The 13,604-nt window shown below is 32.5% G+C and overlaps 1 protein-coding gene across 1 annotated transcript in view; it reads right to left on the bottom strand.

The window, feature by feature from the left end:
• Positions 1–12,306, bottom strand: part of LOC120636654 (high affinity cAMP-specific 3',5'-cyclic phosphodiesterase 7A-like) — a 173,905-nt gene extending 161,599 nt beyond the window's left edge. The window contains exons 1-2 of the mRNA XM_039908217.1: positions 11,932–12,306; positions 2,996–3,050 (exon numbers count right to left, since the gene is read on the bottom strand). Coding sequence (XP_039764151.1) covers positions 2,996–3,050; positions 11,932–12,066 — 190 coding nt within the window. The 5' untranslated portion in view covers positions 12,067–12,306. The remainder of the gene's footprint in view (positions 1–2,995; positions 3,051–11,931) is intronic.
• Between the last annotated feature and the right edge of the window lie 1,298 nt (positions 12,307–13,604).

The following is a 13,604-nucleotide window of genomic DNA, read 5'->3' as shown; positions in this document are numbered from 1 at the left end:
GTAAAGTCAACATCTCCTGAGGATGCTCCGGTTTTGGAGCGAAACGTGCGTAGAGGGTACATTGCCGAAAATCTGTTTGGTGTGGAGTATAATGATTGAAGAAATTACTAATTACACCATAAAGATTATTTTGCTTTTCGCGGAGTAGGTATAGAAAATTAAAAGCTTCATTTTCATAATATATCATGGATTTCGGCAAAGTAACGCCTGCTTCTATCCAATATACTCTGTAGTGTTTCATATTGCATTTGTGTAATTTATACACTGTTACAATGAAATAATTTTGCACAGCATTAATTAAAATCAGCGTACTTAACGTAAATACTGTTTCAGAGCAGGAATTGTGATTTCCAAATGCCTATCTTTGATCCGTCGTCCGAATAATTTCTAACATTCAGCATTTCTAATCGAGATATTTTATGGTATGAATATTAAATGAATATCAGATATTGCGGAATTTGCTTTCGTACGGATACCGCTGCCTATACCGGATGACATATTGCAATTTCGCTCGTACCTAATGTTAAATTCTAGTTGGAATACTTATTTACCTTCAGCTTAGTACCTACTGCGTGGATTTAGATTCTAATTTTTTTAGTTTAGAAATAACTGATTATTGTTTTGTCTGAGTGAAACCGTCATTAATGTTTCCTAAAAAATGCTATAACAAACCGAACCGTGATCACAGGATCAAAGAAAGTTAAAAAAATTACTCATGCCCACGTTGCTCGTTGCGGTGTTAATTGCGAGATCGAACACGAGTGGTCAACCAACCCAGTTAGTAGTTGATAGATTTCGATAAAGTTAAAATACGTTTTTAACGAACGCCACTGCAATTATTTATTTATGTTCTTAAAAGACCTATGATTTTAAGACCCCAATTTAGGTATATAACTTGTATTCACGTATAATTAGACGCAATTTTTTTAAACTTATGATTGTGTCCTAAAATTATTCCGAATTAATCACACAATACGGAAAATCATCAGAACAGAATCTTGAAGGTAGCCTAAAGAATTTCGCTACTGAGTATCATTAATAAATGATGACCTATCAAAATTCTCTTGATGATGAATGAGTGCGACTAAATTCATAAAAACTAATGATAAGTTATACATGACGATATTATCTTACTCAGTATATTAATAACTCGCTACTCACGACCATAGGCTTCTTCTCATATAGTATCTGCTTTAGATTAGACCGAACTCACAAAATTCTTAAAATCAGCTCCCAATATATCACGCAATATTTTTTCGTAACCGAAAATCTAACTCAGGAAAATCGTAGTAGAGTTAACACCATAGACCAACGAGAGAATTAACATAACATTATGATAACTTATTGAGTATTCTGATCGCGAAGAAAACATAATTAAAAAAACTCAGCAGCGAGTTTTGAAGCTCTAAAAATCAAATATTGGAAGATAGCTTTATACACAGATGTAGAATGAGGACGTTAGAAGGAATCCAAGAGAGGTCAACACTCCATTGTTTTGGTAGTTATAGCTATATGGGTTGGTGCAAATCGACGTGCGGTTATTCCAAAAATACTATTTTATTTCTTAAAAGGTAGATAGGTACATTTTGGTCCAATCATAAAGTTCCTGACAAAAAAAGATTTTCTTTATTAAGTTAGAACACGTCCATAAACCTTTCTTATTATGACACAGAAGCTGTTGGACGAATAACCTTTTTTATATTTGATTAAAATCAGTATTTTTTCTAACAAATCAAATGTTTGTCCTTTTTTTACTTTTTTTGTGGTTTATGTATTTTTTTAAATATATGTATTATTTTAAATTTAATTTTCACATCGTCCTCATAACAAATACAAAAAAAATTATTTATATGGAATAATATTGGTAATAGTTAGTAGGTACCAAATAACACAAATAACTTACATACCAAATACCTACGAGTACGTGTAATTAGTGAAAAGCAATCCCATTATTCATTGACTTCTGAACTTAATAGTAATATATTAAACCAATGACTGAACTAGAATAAACTGTTTTTCCGTGGTAGGAACTTTTCCTTCTAAGTCGCGGGTATAAACTAGTAATTATGACGAAAAGTGGACTAAACATTTATATCACTTTCATCTTCACTGAAATAAAAAATTGCTTCGGTATGAAAACTGAAGTATATTTTAGTTGAAAGTCATTTCATTAATACGAGTACGATTGATACTTTTTCTAGGTGATAACCTAATACCTACTAACGTTTCAAATGCCGTATTTTTGTACCTATCATTGATAAACACGGATAAAACTGTTATTTCACCAAGTTTTTTATTTTACGCAATTAGTTATTTGTGAAGTTACTTCTTTGGCGGCGCTAGTAAAAAATTATGGGTGTGAAGTTATACGATGTAACGAAATGCTCGCGAAAATGGTTACACGATTCTAACAGGATGAAGGTAGTTGCGAACAGCGTACACTTCCAATTGTTAAAGTCCGCGGGCTCATTACGGTGATTTAATTGATTAAATTGTACAAAAATGGCAAATTTAGTTCAGTGAAACTTGTTGGTTCGATGATAAGATAACTTTATAATGCGTTATAATAAAACTTGCATTGTTTTAAATAACTTTTTTTTAATAAGTATCGTTTCTTCTACAAACGTAGGATAAGGCGTAAGATACATTTTTTGTAAACATTTTTAAACTTCTAACGGGTGCACATAAGTCCACACACTTTTTTTTTATAGTAATTATTGATCGACCGAGGATATGGCGCAACTGATTATAAGTGGAATATCATCGCCAATGAACATAGTGCAACATATCATAGTACAATGCAAACTTTCAGTGTGCGGTAGTACTTATAAAGACGAAATACTTATGTCACAAAAAGCTCTGCTAGTACTTAACAAAGCTTTACTTTAAAGTTGGTTAATGTCGAGAAATCCTTTCCCAGCCGATGCATGCAACCTAGAAGGTAGCTTACTTCTAAATAAAACAAAAAACGTGACGGTGTTTGAGATGAACTTACTCGCAGTAAAGTCGGAGGAGTCTTCTGATAGGCTTGAGAAGTGATCTTCTATTCTCTGAAACAATAAAAATAATATCGATTAGTTTCCTATTATAATGATTGCATAAATCATTAATTACGTACATACACAATAATACGTAAGTAAAACCATAAAACATAATTTGTAGAAATTTCATCGGCGATTAAGATTTGTGATAAGTATAGAACTAATTGACAATTATTCGGCTAAAAGTAACTTTCAATTCTTTTATGAAAAAAAACAATTGAAATAGACAAAAGTTAAATAGGTATCAGCAATTTTTTTTACGATTTTAATGTAAATTAGAATTCAAAAAAAAAGAAAAATGTTTTATTCACTTGGACCTCATCATAGGCACTTATGAAGCGTTCATACTTTTAACATGGTACACTAATGTTAGTGATGGTGATAGCTGCATTCGTTAACTTAAAACAAAAGCTAGGAGGGTTCCAAACGCGCCCTGGTATAAGAAGAGCCCACAACAAACTTAGCAAGGTTTGAAATTGTATATGAGTAGATCTAAGAAGCAATAACACCATATATAACTATCGCAAAAAACATAAAGGTAGATCACTATTATGGAGCACATAACTTGGAAAAGTTAGAGGCCCCCGGAGAGTGAAGTTGAAGTCCTATCCACTGGGCTCTCACGGCTTCAACAGGCTAGCCCGCTACCATCTTAGACTGTATCATCACTTACCACCAGGTTAGATTGCAGTCAATGGCTAACTTGTAGTGAAACAAAGAAAAAACTCATCACACATCATATACATCACGGGTCTTTATTTAAAGGTGTTAGCATAAACTCAAAAAAAAAATTCATACACCCAGTCGTTAGAAAAGTTTTGCTTGGTTAATCTAGTAGGTAAGTATATTTACATTCAGCTTAATGCTACAGAATCATGAGTACCCTCGATAACGATTTTTTTTTTTAATCTGGCACCCCTCTGGTCACGTGGGGAATACAAATACCTAGGGTACCCCGCTAAAACTCGTAGCGAGGGGCACCATGGACAAATAATACTACTACATTTAACTATAATTTTTAATGTACCAGTCATTTAGAATAAACGAAAAAAAATATACAACCGAATTAAGAACCTCCTCAAAGTAAAATACTGTTACTTCGTACAACGTATTGACACCTGTATTTAATTTTATATAGGTGTCAATACTTTGTAAAACGCAGGAGGGAAATAAGAGAATTTCAAATATGACGGAAGATCAAGCGAACGCGTTCCATTTCCTTATAAAGTGTAAGTTTATGGACCATCATAGGCAGGCATACATTAATTTAGTTGGGTTGTCATATCTTTTTTGGCTGGTATTATTACCTATCTGTTTACAATTATTACGAAGTACTAGTCAGTAGTCACCCATAATAACAATACTGATCTATAGTAGTCAGTGGCGTGCACTGGGTTTATTACCAGGGTATGCATACAGCAAGAAAATTGCACAAAACGAGTAAATTTCTCCTCATTTTCGAGTTATATATCAATTTTAGGGTAGGCAGTGCTTTTGTGAATGTATGAAGTGCACGCCACTGATAGTAGTACTATAGCTAGTCGGTATGCTAAGTGTGAATAATAGAACGAGGTATTATATCATCTTATAATTATACTTTTGCAATAGTTATCTATCTACGCATTACGTGGGAGTATTTGTCACACTGCTCATACAACACGAGAGCGTGTTTATGAGAGTTTGGCCTATAAATCTAATTTTATACCAGTCACAAATAAATGAAAACTACTTTTAGACCGAGTGTCGAGTGTGACACTGCCTGTTGCATGCCGCACACTAAGGTTGTATCAACACTGAAGCGAAGACGAACATGCCCAATCAGATAACAGAGTGAAGATATGATAACTTTATCTCTCTGTGGCGTAATCCTCATTGATCTGTGGGTTATGAAACCTACCGGATGATGTCGCGCCATATGATTCCGCTTTGTGCGACTAGTAAAGCTTTGTGTACGAAGTTCGTATTTGACCAACCAACGCATCGAACTTTGTCCTCGAGATCTCATCCGTTGCTTTGCCAGAGCTTGCTTTGTTCTCATGTCTCTCTCACTTCTGGAATGTAACCTATATTCTCCAGAATCTTTGAAGACAGTTATTTACTGGTTCGTTCCTTTTTGTTACTTAAAGCTGCTTAAGAATCGATGCGTGGATTCTTCGCGCATTTCAGGGAACTCATTATATTTAAACATCCGTAACTTTCCTAAGTACTAACCGCTTTCAATAATCTAAGTGTGCGAACCGAACTCAGACGCACAATTAGAATATTATTGAAGGACAAGTTCTCGTTTAGTAATAGTTCAGAAACCTTCATTAATGTTGTAGACAGAATTTAAAGTTCATTATATAGTATTACAGGAATTTGAAAAAAAAATTCAATGATATTTAGTATGGTATATCGGTATTTTATGAGGCTGACCGGTGTCATGTCTCATAGAAAACTGAATATAAGTTGGCTAACCACTGTTATTTCTCCCTGACATAGTTATCAAAATAGACTTCTTATTAATTCTATTTTAGGAAGAAAATAATATCACAATCTTACTCTAATCATTCATAAAAACCTTCATCTCCGTTTGCGGACGAAATACAGGATCACGTGATAAGGGTATTGACTTTATTTTCCATTTTGTAAATTAGAGACTTATAAACAGTACCATAAATGTTTAAAGATCAATTCCCATCAAAAAAGTTTCGACTAATTATGAGCACGCAGAATATTTTAAAACCATACAACTAAGATCTTCTGCCACAGTCTGGAAGATGTCATCTCATTCCTATGGATTCTACTAAACGTCAACATAGTTTATGTTTTAATTTCTATACCCGGGTTTGGAGCTCATTTGGAAATTTTTTCTTGATTCCTGTTTGGTTCCATATTTATTATTTCGCAATATTCCGAGAAGAAAACATCATGCTTTAGACTTGAACTGAGAATTTAGCTTGTAGTAATGCCGTGCGCGTCATATATATATATTATGTCATATGCATGTTTTTTTTTAAACTAATCGTTCACTGTCGTCACAAAGTAATATGACTGTCATCATCATTCAACCGGGCGAAAAAGCGATTCAAGTATTATTTTAAGAGCGAAAAAATATTTTGTAAAAATATACCAGAATTGGGATAAAATAATAATGTATTTATTATACACTTTTCAAAGTTAGCGTTCATTAAAAGATACGGAAAGAACGATACGGATACGGAAGAAGATATTGTGTTACTGTGAAGTATTTTTTAAAAGAGGATTTAATTTTTGCCACCACAGCCTTACCAGTGTGTCGAAGCAAAGTTTGTAATACATTTTAAAATAATTGATATAGGATGACGAAATTACAACAAGACCTTTCTTCGGGATACGATAAGCAGTAATTTGAACCCTTCTACTTTAATAAAAATATATCAGGAATTTAATTAAATTGTGTACAATCTTCCCCTAGAACGTAACTACGTCGCAAGACTAATTGCGCGGGATCATACCACTGAAACGGAGTCGAGCAGGGCGATGTTATTAGGAAAAATATTACATTATTATTTATGAATATTAATAACAAAGCTATCTAAATGCGTTTTTTCGCTTCTACTCAAGCGGAGATCTGCGGAGCGAAGACATGCAACAAATAATTTTTGGATTATGTACTTTTAAAAGCGATAAAAATATAATTTTATATACTTATCGGAAATATGGCTGAACCATTTTCGTATGAATTTCGTTCGCTCCGCCGAGTGGAAAGTCCCATTTACCAAAAGTCACATTTAGTGATTGCGTTATCATTTCGTAAAGTGCAGTCTTCTTCGAGAAAGCTTAACCTTAACATCCATAGTCTAACTATTGTGGCTCTTCAAGCACTCAGCTACATTTCACAAGATATGTTCAGGGTGGTTTGAAGTAAGAAAAATTAAATTAAAATCATATTTTAGCTGGGTCGAGCGGTTGGTATCGGTTTTCAACACAATGGGGTTTGGGGAAGATCGCTAAGTACTTTTGATTAATTCAGAGCTTAGAGCATTACAGGTTACCTAACAGAGTACACACCCAGCTTGTTGTTTTTAAATCATCTATAGATGATGATACGTGCAAAAACAAATGGTTCTTAGCTGAAATCAGCGTCATGTCTTTTATGTTCATAAAATGCATGCTATAAATGTAGTCCACAGTTATATGAGTTACAGGGAGGAATTTTTCTTCTTTTCTTTTTATTGTTGTTCAAATTAAATTGTAACAAACATTTCCCAAAAACATCAGCCATCTTCTTAGAAACTTTGCGTTTAATCATTCATTGATCTGAAACTAAAGATAAACTGCTTGTGACTAAGCATGAATATACTCAACTAAATTATTTTTTATTAGTACTAACGTCTCTTTTTATTAGAATACATACCGATGTTTTAAACATATTTCACAAACGACTATTTTACGACTTACGACTAAGTTTCGTCTCTCAAAAGTTTATGATGGTAAAGTAAATGAGCAACCGCCGAATTTCTTGCAGGCTTCTTCTCAGTTGAATCTGCTTCCGAAGTAGAGTCTCTACCACCGGGGTAGAGTCCCTAGACCAAGAACCACTTGAAGTTCTAAGAGTGCTTGTAAAGTTTATATATATTTATTACATTTTTATAAATGAATAATTACATCCACTTGTGTCTTATCCCATCCTACTTGGCCTTGTATCTTTGCGGTCTTATTAAATCCTCCCAGTACATATTATCAGGCTTTACCGGGCTCTTCGCGGCACGAGGTTGGACAGCGCCAATTTCCACACTCGGGGCTTGTTCTCAAAATATCTTTACATAAAAACCAAAACCCAACTCTTTATTTGAATAGTTTAAATTCATCCTCAAACATGCTTAATACTAAAAAAATGAGGCAGTTTTATAATTTTATTTTTGTATCCTTCCAGAATAGGTGATAAATTTATTTTATTGCCGGACTACGATTATAACTCGAAAATTGATTTTGTTTGGACGCGCTAATCTCTGGAATTTTAGTCTTATTGAAATATTTTTTTAATACAAATAAAAAAAAATTGGAGAGAACACTAAGCGGAATAAATGTGATAACGCGTTCAGGCGATGCAATGTGAGGGGTACATACAGTCAACGTTGCATAGGTGTATGGATTAGCAGATGAAAGTTTGTAAGGGGATTTCTCCATGAATGATAGTATATGTTGCTGATAAAATAGCCACTTCTCGATCAAGCTCTTCTTATTTATAAATTCGCGAGTATTTTTTTGATAGCTTATATAATTTATTGAGTAGCCGCTATTGGCGTCCGAAATGTCTTCGGCACATCTGTACTTTTAAATTCAGACCCATGCTAAACTGTTATCTACTTTACCACGCACTAGTCTTAAATTCAATTTAAAATATTCTAAATATTATTATAAATAAGACTGCCAGTATAGTTTAAGCCTACGGAGAAGAATATTATTATCATCGATGTTTCTCATTCGCACATCGGTACCTTGCGTAAAAGAGATAGCGGACATCGGCCACTTTTTATAGAACTACTAGCTGTTGCCCGCGACTTCGTCTGCGTTTGATTTTGTTTTTAAAGTATTCAGTATCGCTAAGCCTTAAATGATTATAGTAGTATATATATATATAACATGTGACTGTCAATTAATTATAGACAAATAATTTGCAATAAAATAAAATTGCGACTATAATTAAAGATCTAAGCTATCCTATCTCTTAAGTTAGACCAGACTGCTCACGGTGTGCCAATTTAATTTAAAATCGGTTAAATAGTTTAGGAGTCCATCGTGGACAAACATCGTGACAGGAGATTTATATATATTAAGATTCGTTAATGGCGCAGGTTATAAAGGAGTATACACACCAAAACAACTCCGGCGGCCAATAGAATCTTGCATCGTTTGAATTGTTTGTCGTCTGTGCACTTACGCCCGAAGTTAATAAACACATCCAAAATCTTTAATTTTGCGGATGCGGATTAAATTTATTAGTTTTATCCTCATATACCGGGAACTGTATAGGAAATGGATGCGGCTACTATATTCAATCTGTAATCTGATTAATAATGTAGTTAGGGGTCTACCACCGCTGTGTTCACCGGTCCTCGTTTCTAAAATTGGGACCACTATGTCCATCGTGTTTCCTTGCTATTCCATACATAGCGATTCCCTCTCCTAAATTCCGATTGTTAATATAATATTCCTTTGTAATTTAGACTTAATGAATAAAAAAAAAACTAAATTTCAACTATTTATGTTATAAATTTAAAATAATGCTTAATTTACGCGTAACTTAATTTCATTTATAACTATAAAAAAGTTAGGTAAGTAATGTTTTAGTAAGTCATACATTTCCAATTTAAATTGAATACGAAAGGCGCAAACATGTCTTTTTCTTAAATCAAATACTAATTCCATGAATAATGACACTGAGACGACTGAGTACAATTTTTGAGTAATTCGGGACGCTTAAAAAAAAAAACTAGGAATTGGCATGTATTTTAAATATTTTAAAGTCTTCTCCAGTGTGGGTTGTGTACTAGTTTTAATAAAAAAAACCATGTATTAAGATAATAATTACCTACTTTAAGCAAACTCATGTTATTTATTTATTTCTATATTAATCATTTTAACAAAATAAAACAGCAAAAAAGAGAAAAAAGTGTAAAATAATTATAACTCAGAAATAACAAAAAAATTGCGGAATATTGATGGGATATTTTCGAATTGGTCTGCGTGGCTTTTTTTCTTTGGACATTTATGCATAAATCAATGCCTTGCATGTCACGTAAGCACTCGTTGCAGGGATGTTTTAAGAAAAGATAATTTGGAAAAAATGTATAGAAACAGGCGTAAAAATCTTTTGTATGTTAATTTCGGATTTATTTCAATAGATGGCATTCTTTAAATAGTATCAAAGTGGTTCATTTACGGATTATTCCTGAACAGTTAGGAATATTTTAGAAAAGTTTGGATGGCTTACATAAAAGGCCAATGTCGTGAAGAAATACCAAGTACCGATGTACCCTTTTTTCAAAAAATTTAATACTTTTGCTTATTCCAATAGTATAATTAGATTGATATGTTATGATATGTGTATGTGTGATTATGTATGTGAAAAAATCTTCAAATAAATGAAAATAAAATTGTATTTGTGCAAAGTATTAATGTTCGAAAGCATTCTGAAAAATTATTTATGACAAAATAAATATTTTAGGTTTTCCTAAATTCTACTAAGTGGTCGAAAACTGGTAAAGTCACCCTATTTATTTTAGTTTAACCAAGGGTATGTTGATACTCATAAAATCAACACATGATTACTAAAATTAAGGTTAAGGTTGTATAAAGTAATAGGGTTAGATAATGTGACATAAACTTTTGCTAGAATTTGAAAGTCAGTAAACTAAGCATTGAAAGAAATAAGATTTTAATTAAATTGATAACACACAAAGGGAGAGCTTTGTCTGAATTATTTGTTATATTATTTAAATATGAGTACCTATCTCCATAAGTATGTATCACCTGCTTAGCAAATGCATCTACATATTGTTATGATAAATAAATTCAACGGACTTAAACATATTATATTTTTAAAATTCTCTCAAGAGAAGAGGCTTGTGTCATGGTTATGATTTTTTTATAATTAATATAAAATATATAAACAATTACTATTCTTTTTTTAAAACCTCAACATTCTTAATTCAAACTTTTCATTCATACAAGTACATGTACAGTGTAAAAAAAGATCCTACTGCTACAACTCTGTGAAAGAGGTACTGAGCTACTGATAAAATATTTATAATATATATTGTTTTCTTAATATGTGTTTATAGAAGCCTGGTTATAATTGAAAAAATAATGCTGCCCATTGGATAAAATAAAAACTATTTACAATAACAGAATGATTAAGGTTTATTCTTAATAGTAAGTATGTATTCGGCCTTGATTATTTCAATGAGGTTTTTTAAATCACATTGCATTTACTCAGATTGTTTCAAACAAACTGTGAAAATGGTATCTAATGTCAAAATAATAAAGTACCACTTTAGAAAAATATAGGTTGGTGTGACTAATTTGCTCGCTATAGGCCTGCATTTAATTCATTAAAATATGTGAAGATGATGAAAAGATTATAACTTAAATTATTAAGGTTTATTGACCATTTTTATAAATCAATAGAAAGTAATTTGTTAATTATGAATTATACTTATACTTTTACTTAACATAGTTACATGGATATGCACGGGCAGTCAGTGAGTTGAAAGTGATAATTACTTTATAGTCTGGTATGATTGAGTACCTTGGCAGACTTTTAATAATAATTAAATAAGGTTTCTGTAGTTTTAATTATTTAATCTTGTTTAAATATGAACAAGAATAAGTTACAATGCAAGTGACAAAGAATTTGCAATCAAATTTTAATCAATATTACAATAGTGCAAAATAAATTTTTAGGTAGGAATAGCTTATAAATAATACAGGATTCACAATTAACAAACTACTTTGAAACATTTCCAAAAACAACTATTTAATATGTACTAAGTAGGTCTAAAAACGCCAGCCATGCAAATAAACAGAAAGTTTGACAGATGGAAAACTTTCACTGCAGCATACTACATACAGCTGCATACCTACACAATAATATAAAAAATAAAACATGCTTAGAACTAAATTAAAAAAAGGATAAATTAAGAATAATATACCATGTGTTTTAATTTATGTATAGCGTAAATGGTTGAGTTCCAATTAGAGGTCGTGTTTATACAAATTGATTAGCTCGCGTAACCAGTTACTACATGGCCAGTATACAGATAAAACGTGGATAAAACTATCACGATGCGGCTAACACATGCCAATGTTATTGTGATTATTTGCTAACACACTGACTTTTTAGAAGAATTTTTACCATACATACCAGCGTATCTTGATCCCCTAAGTCGCGGTAGTAGGACTCTGAATCGGTTTCACTAGAAGTACTGTCTCCTCTAACACATGCTATGGATTTTATAAACAAACCCTTAATTAATTGGCACGTTCCACATTTTTGCATAGTTCTGGTTTAAATGCGACCGAATTAAACCAAGAAGTAACCGAAACCGGACAACTTAAAAAGTTAAACTTTGTTAATTTACAGTTCATAGCGCTAGAAAGTACACTGGATATCTGAAAATGTTTACATTTTTATACTGTGAGCCGAACAAGACCGTCAAGCGAGAAACTTTATAAGTCATGGTTTACCGAAAATAATAGTTTAGAAGTTATTTATCATAAGTTGCAGTAGTACGCGGCGATCGTAATGATGGTTAGCAAACAACTACAACAATTCGTTCGCTCCGCGAGGCTAGCAGCCGTACTGCACGGCAACTTGCGCCTTACGGCCCGGCTTGTTTTTCCCGCTGTTGTAGAGTAGAGGCGCTATAGTCGCTGCCACTCGCTACTGCTCTGCTCTAAGTCTAAACGCGGCAACGCAAGCGAAAACTGACCTAAAACAAAAGTTACTTATACGAAGTTACAGTTCTTTTGCCGTGTCACACGAGAGTAAAGATAAAACGAAATTGGGCACACATGAATGAAGTTCGTCCGAAACCACAATTCATATTTTATGTAAAAACTTAATATTAATTTTATTTCCGCTTTTGATTTTTTATTATTATAACGGTTTTAATATATTTCTTTGACTTTGATGTCTTATCTTATAACTAGGTAAAATCTCAAGCAGGCAATTCGCACGTATTTAATTTTGGGTTAAAGGTATTTCTTTTGTTAGCTAAAGAGGTATAATTTCGTACGTGCACAGCGCACTTTTTTATATATTTTTATCTATTCAAATCTTTAAAAGAAAAAGGTGACTCACTCTGACTCATTAAATCTTTAAAATCTGAAATCTGAAAAACTACTTGAAGTCTAAATAAGTATGGCAAGTAGATGCTGCTGCAGTACCGATTTTAATCATTTGCTAGTCGTTCGTGGCCAGATGATATGCCAGACCAAAATATGCAAAGAAATCAAATATTTGAGAGAAATGCTCCGAGATCGGTATCAAACCAAATATCAAAAGAATGAAGATTTATAAAAAAAACAATTTAACCAACAATCTGTTGTGAACGTTGAAAAGTTTTTTTTTGTTTTTGAGTTTGGTGTACCTACCAATGTACAATTTTTTTATAGTTACTTTTAGGCTTACTTATAAATGGATTATCGTTGGCTACATCTAAGTAGATACATATACCGAGTATCAAAGGTTATCTGACATCACGATAAATCCAATATCGCGTATATGGCAGATCAAAATATGCTAACATACTATACATATTATTATGATGATATTGATGGCTATTTCCATTTGCAAAATACCTTTAGCATCTCCAATGTTTATCTTACGTCACGGTTAACCCATATGGCCGGACGTGAAAGACAAAATACGCAAAATAATATGTACTTATATTCATATATTTAATAGGAATGTTTCGGGTTTAGGATCAAATGAAATATTTCAATCAGTAGTGTACCAAAGTGTATAACAGACCGACTGACTATATTCAATGTCAGGTAGAGCATTTTGGCGTAGTATAAGAGCTTTTTGTGACC

Source organism: Pararge aegeria, chromosome Z (genome assembly GCF_905163445.1).
Source record: "Pararge aegeria chromosome Z, ilParAegt1.1, whole genome shotgun sequence".
In the NCBI taxonomy this organism is placed as follows: Eukaryota; Metazoa; Arthropoda; class Insecta; order Lepidoptera; family Nymphalidae; genus Pararge; species Pararge aegeria.
This window is presented reverse-complemented; position numbering and strand designations above follow the sequence as displayed.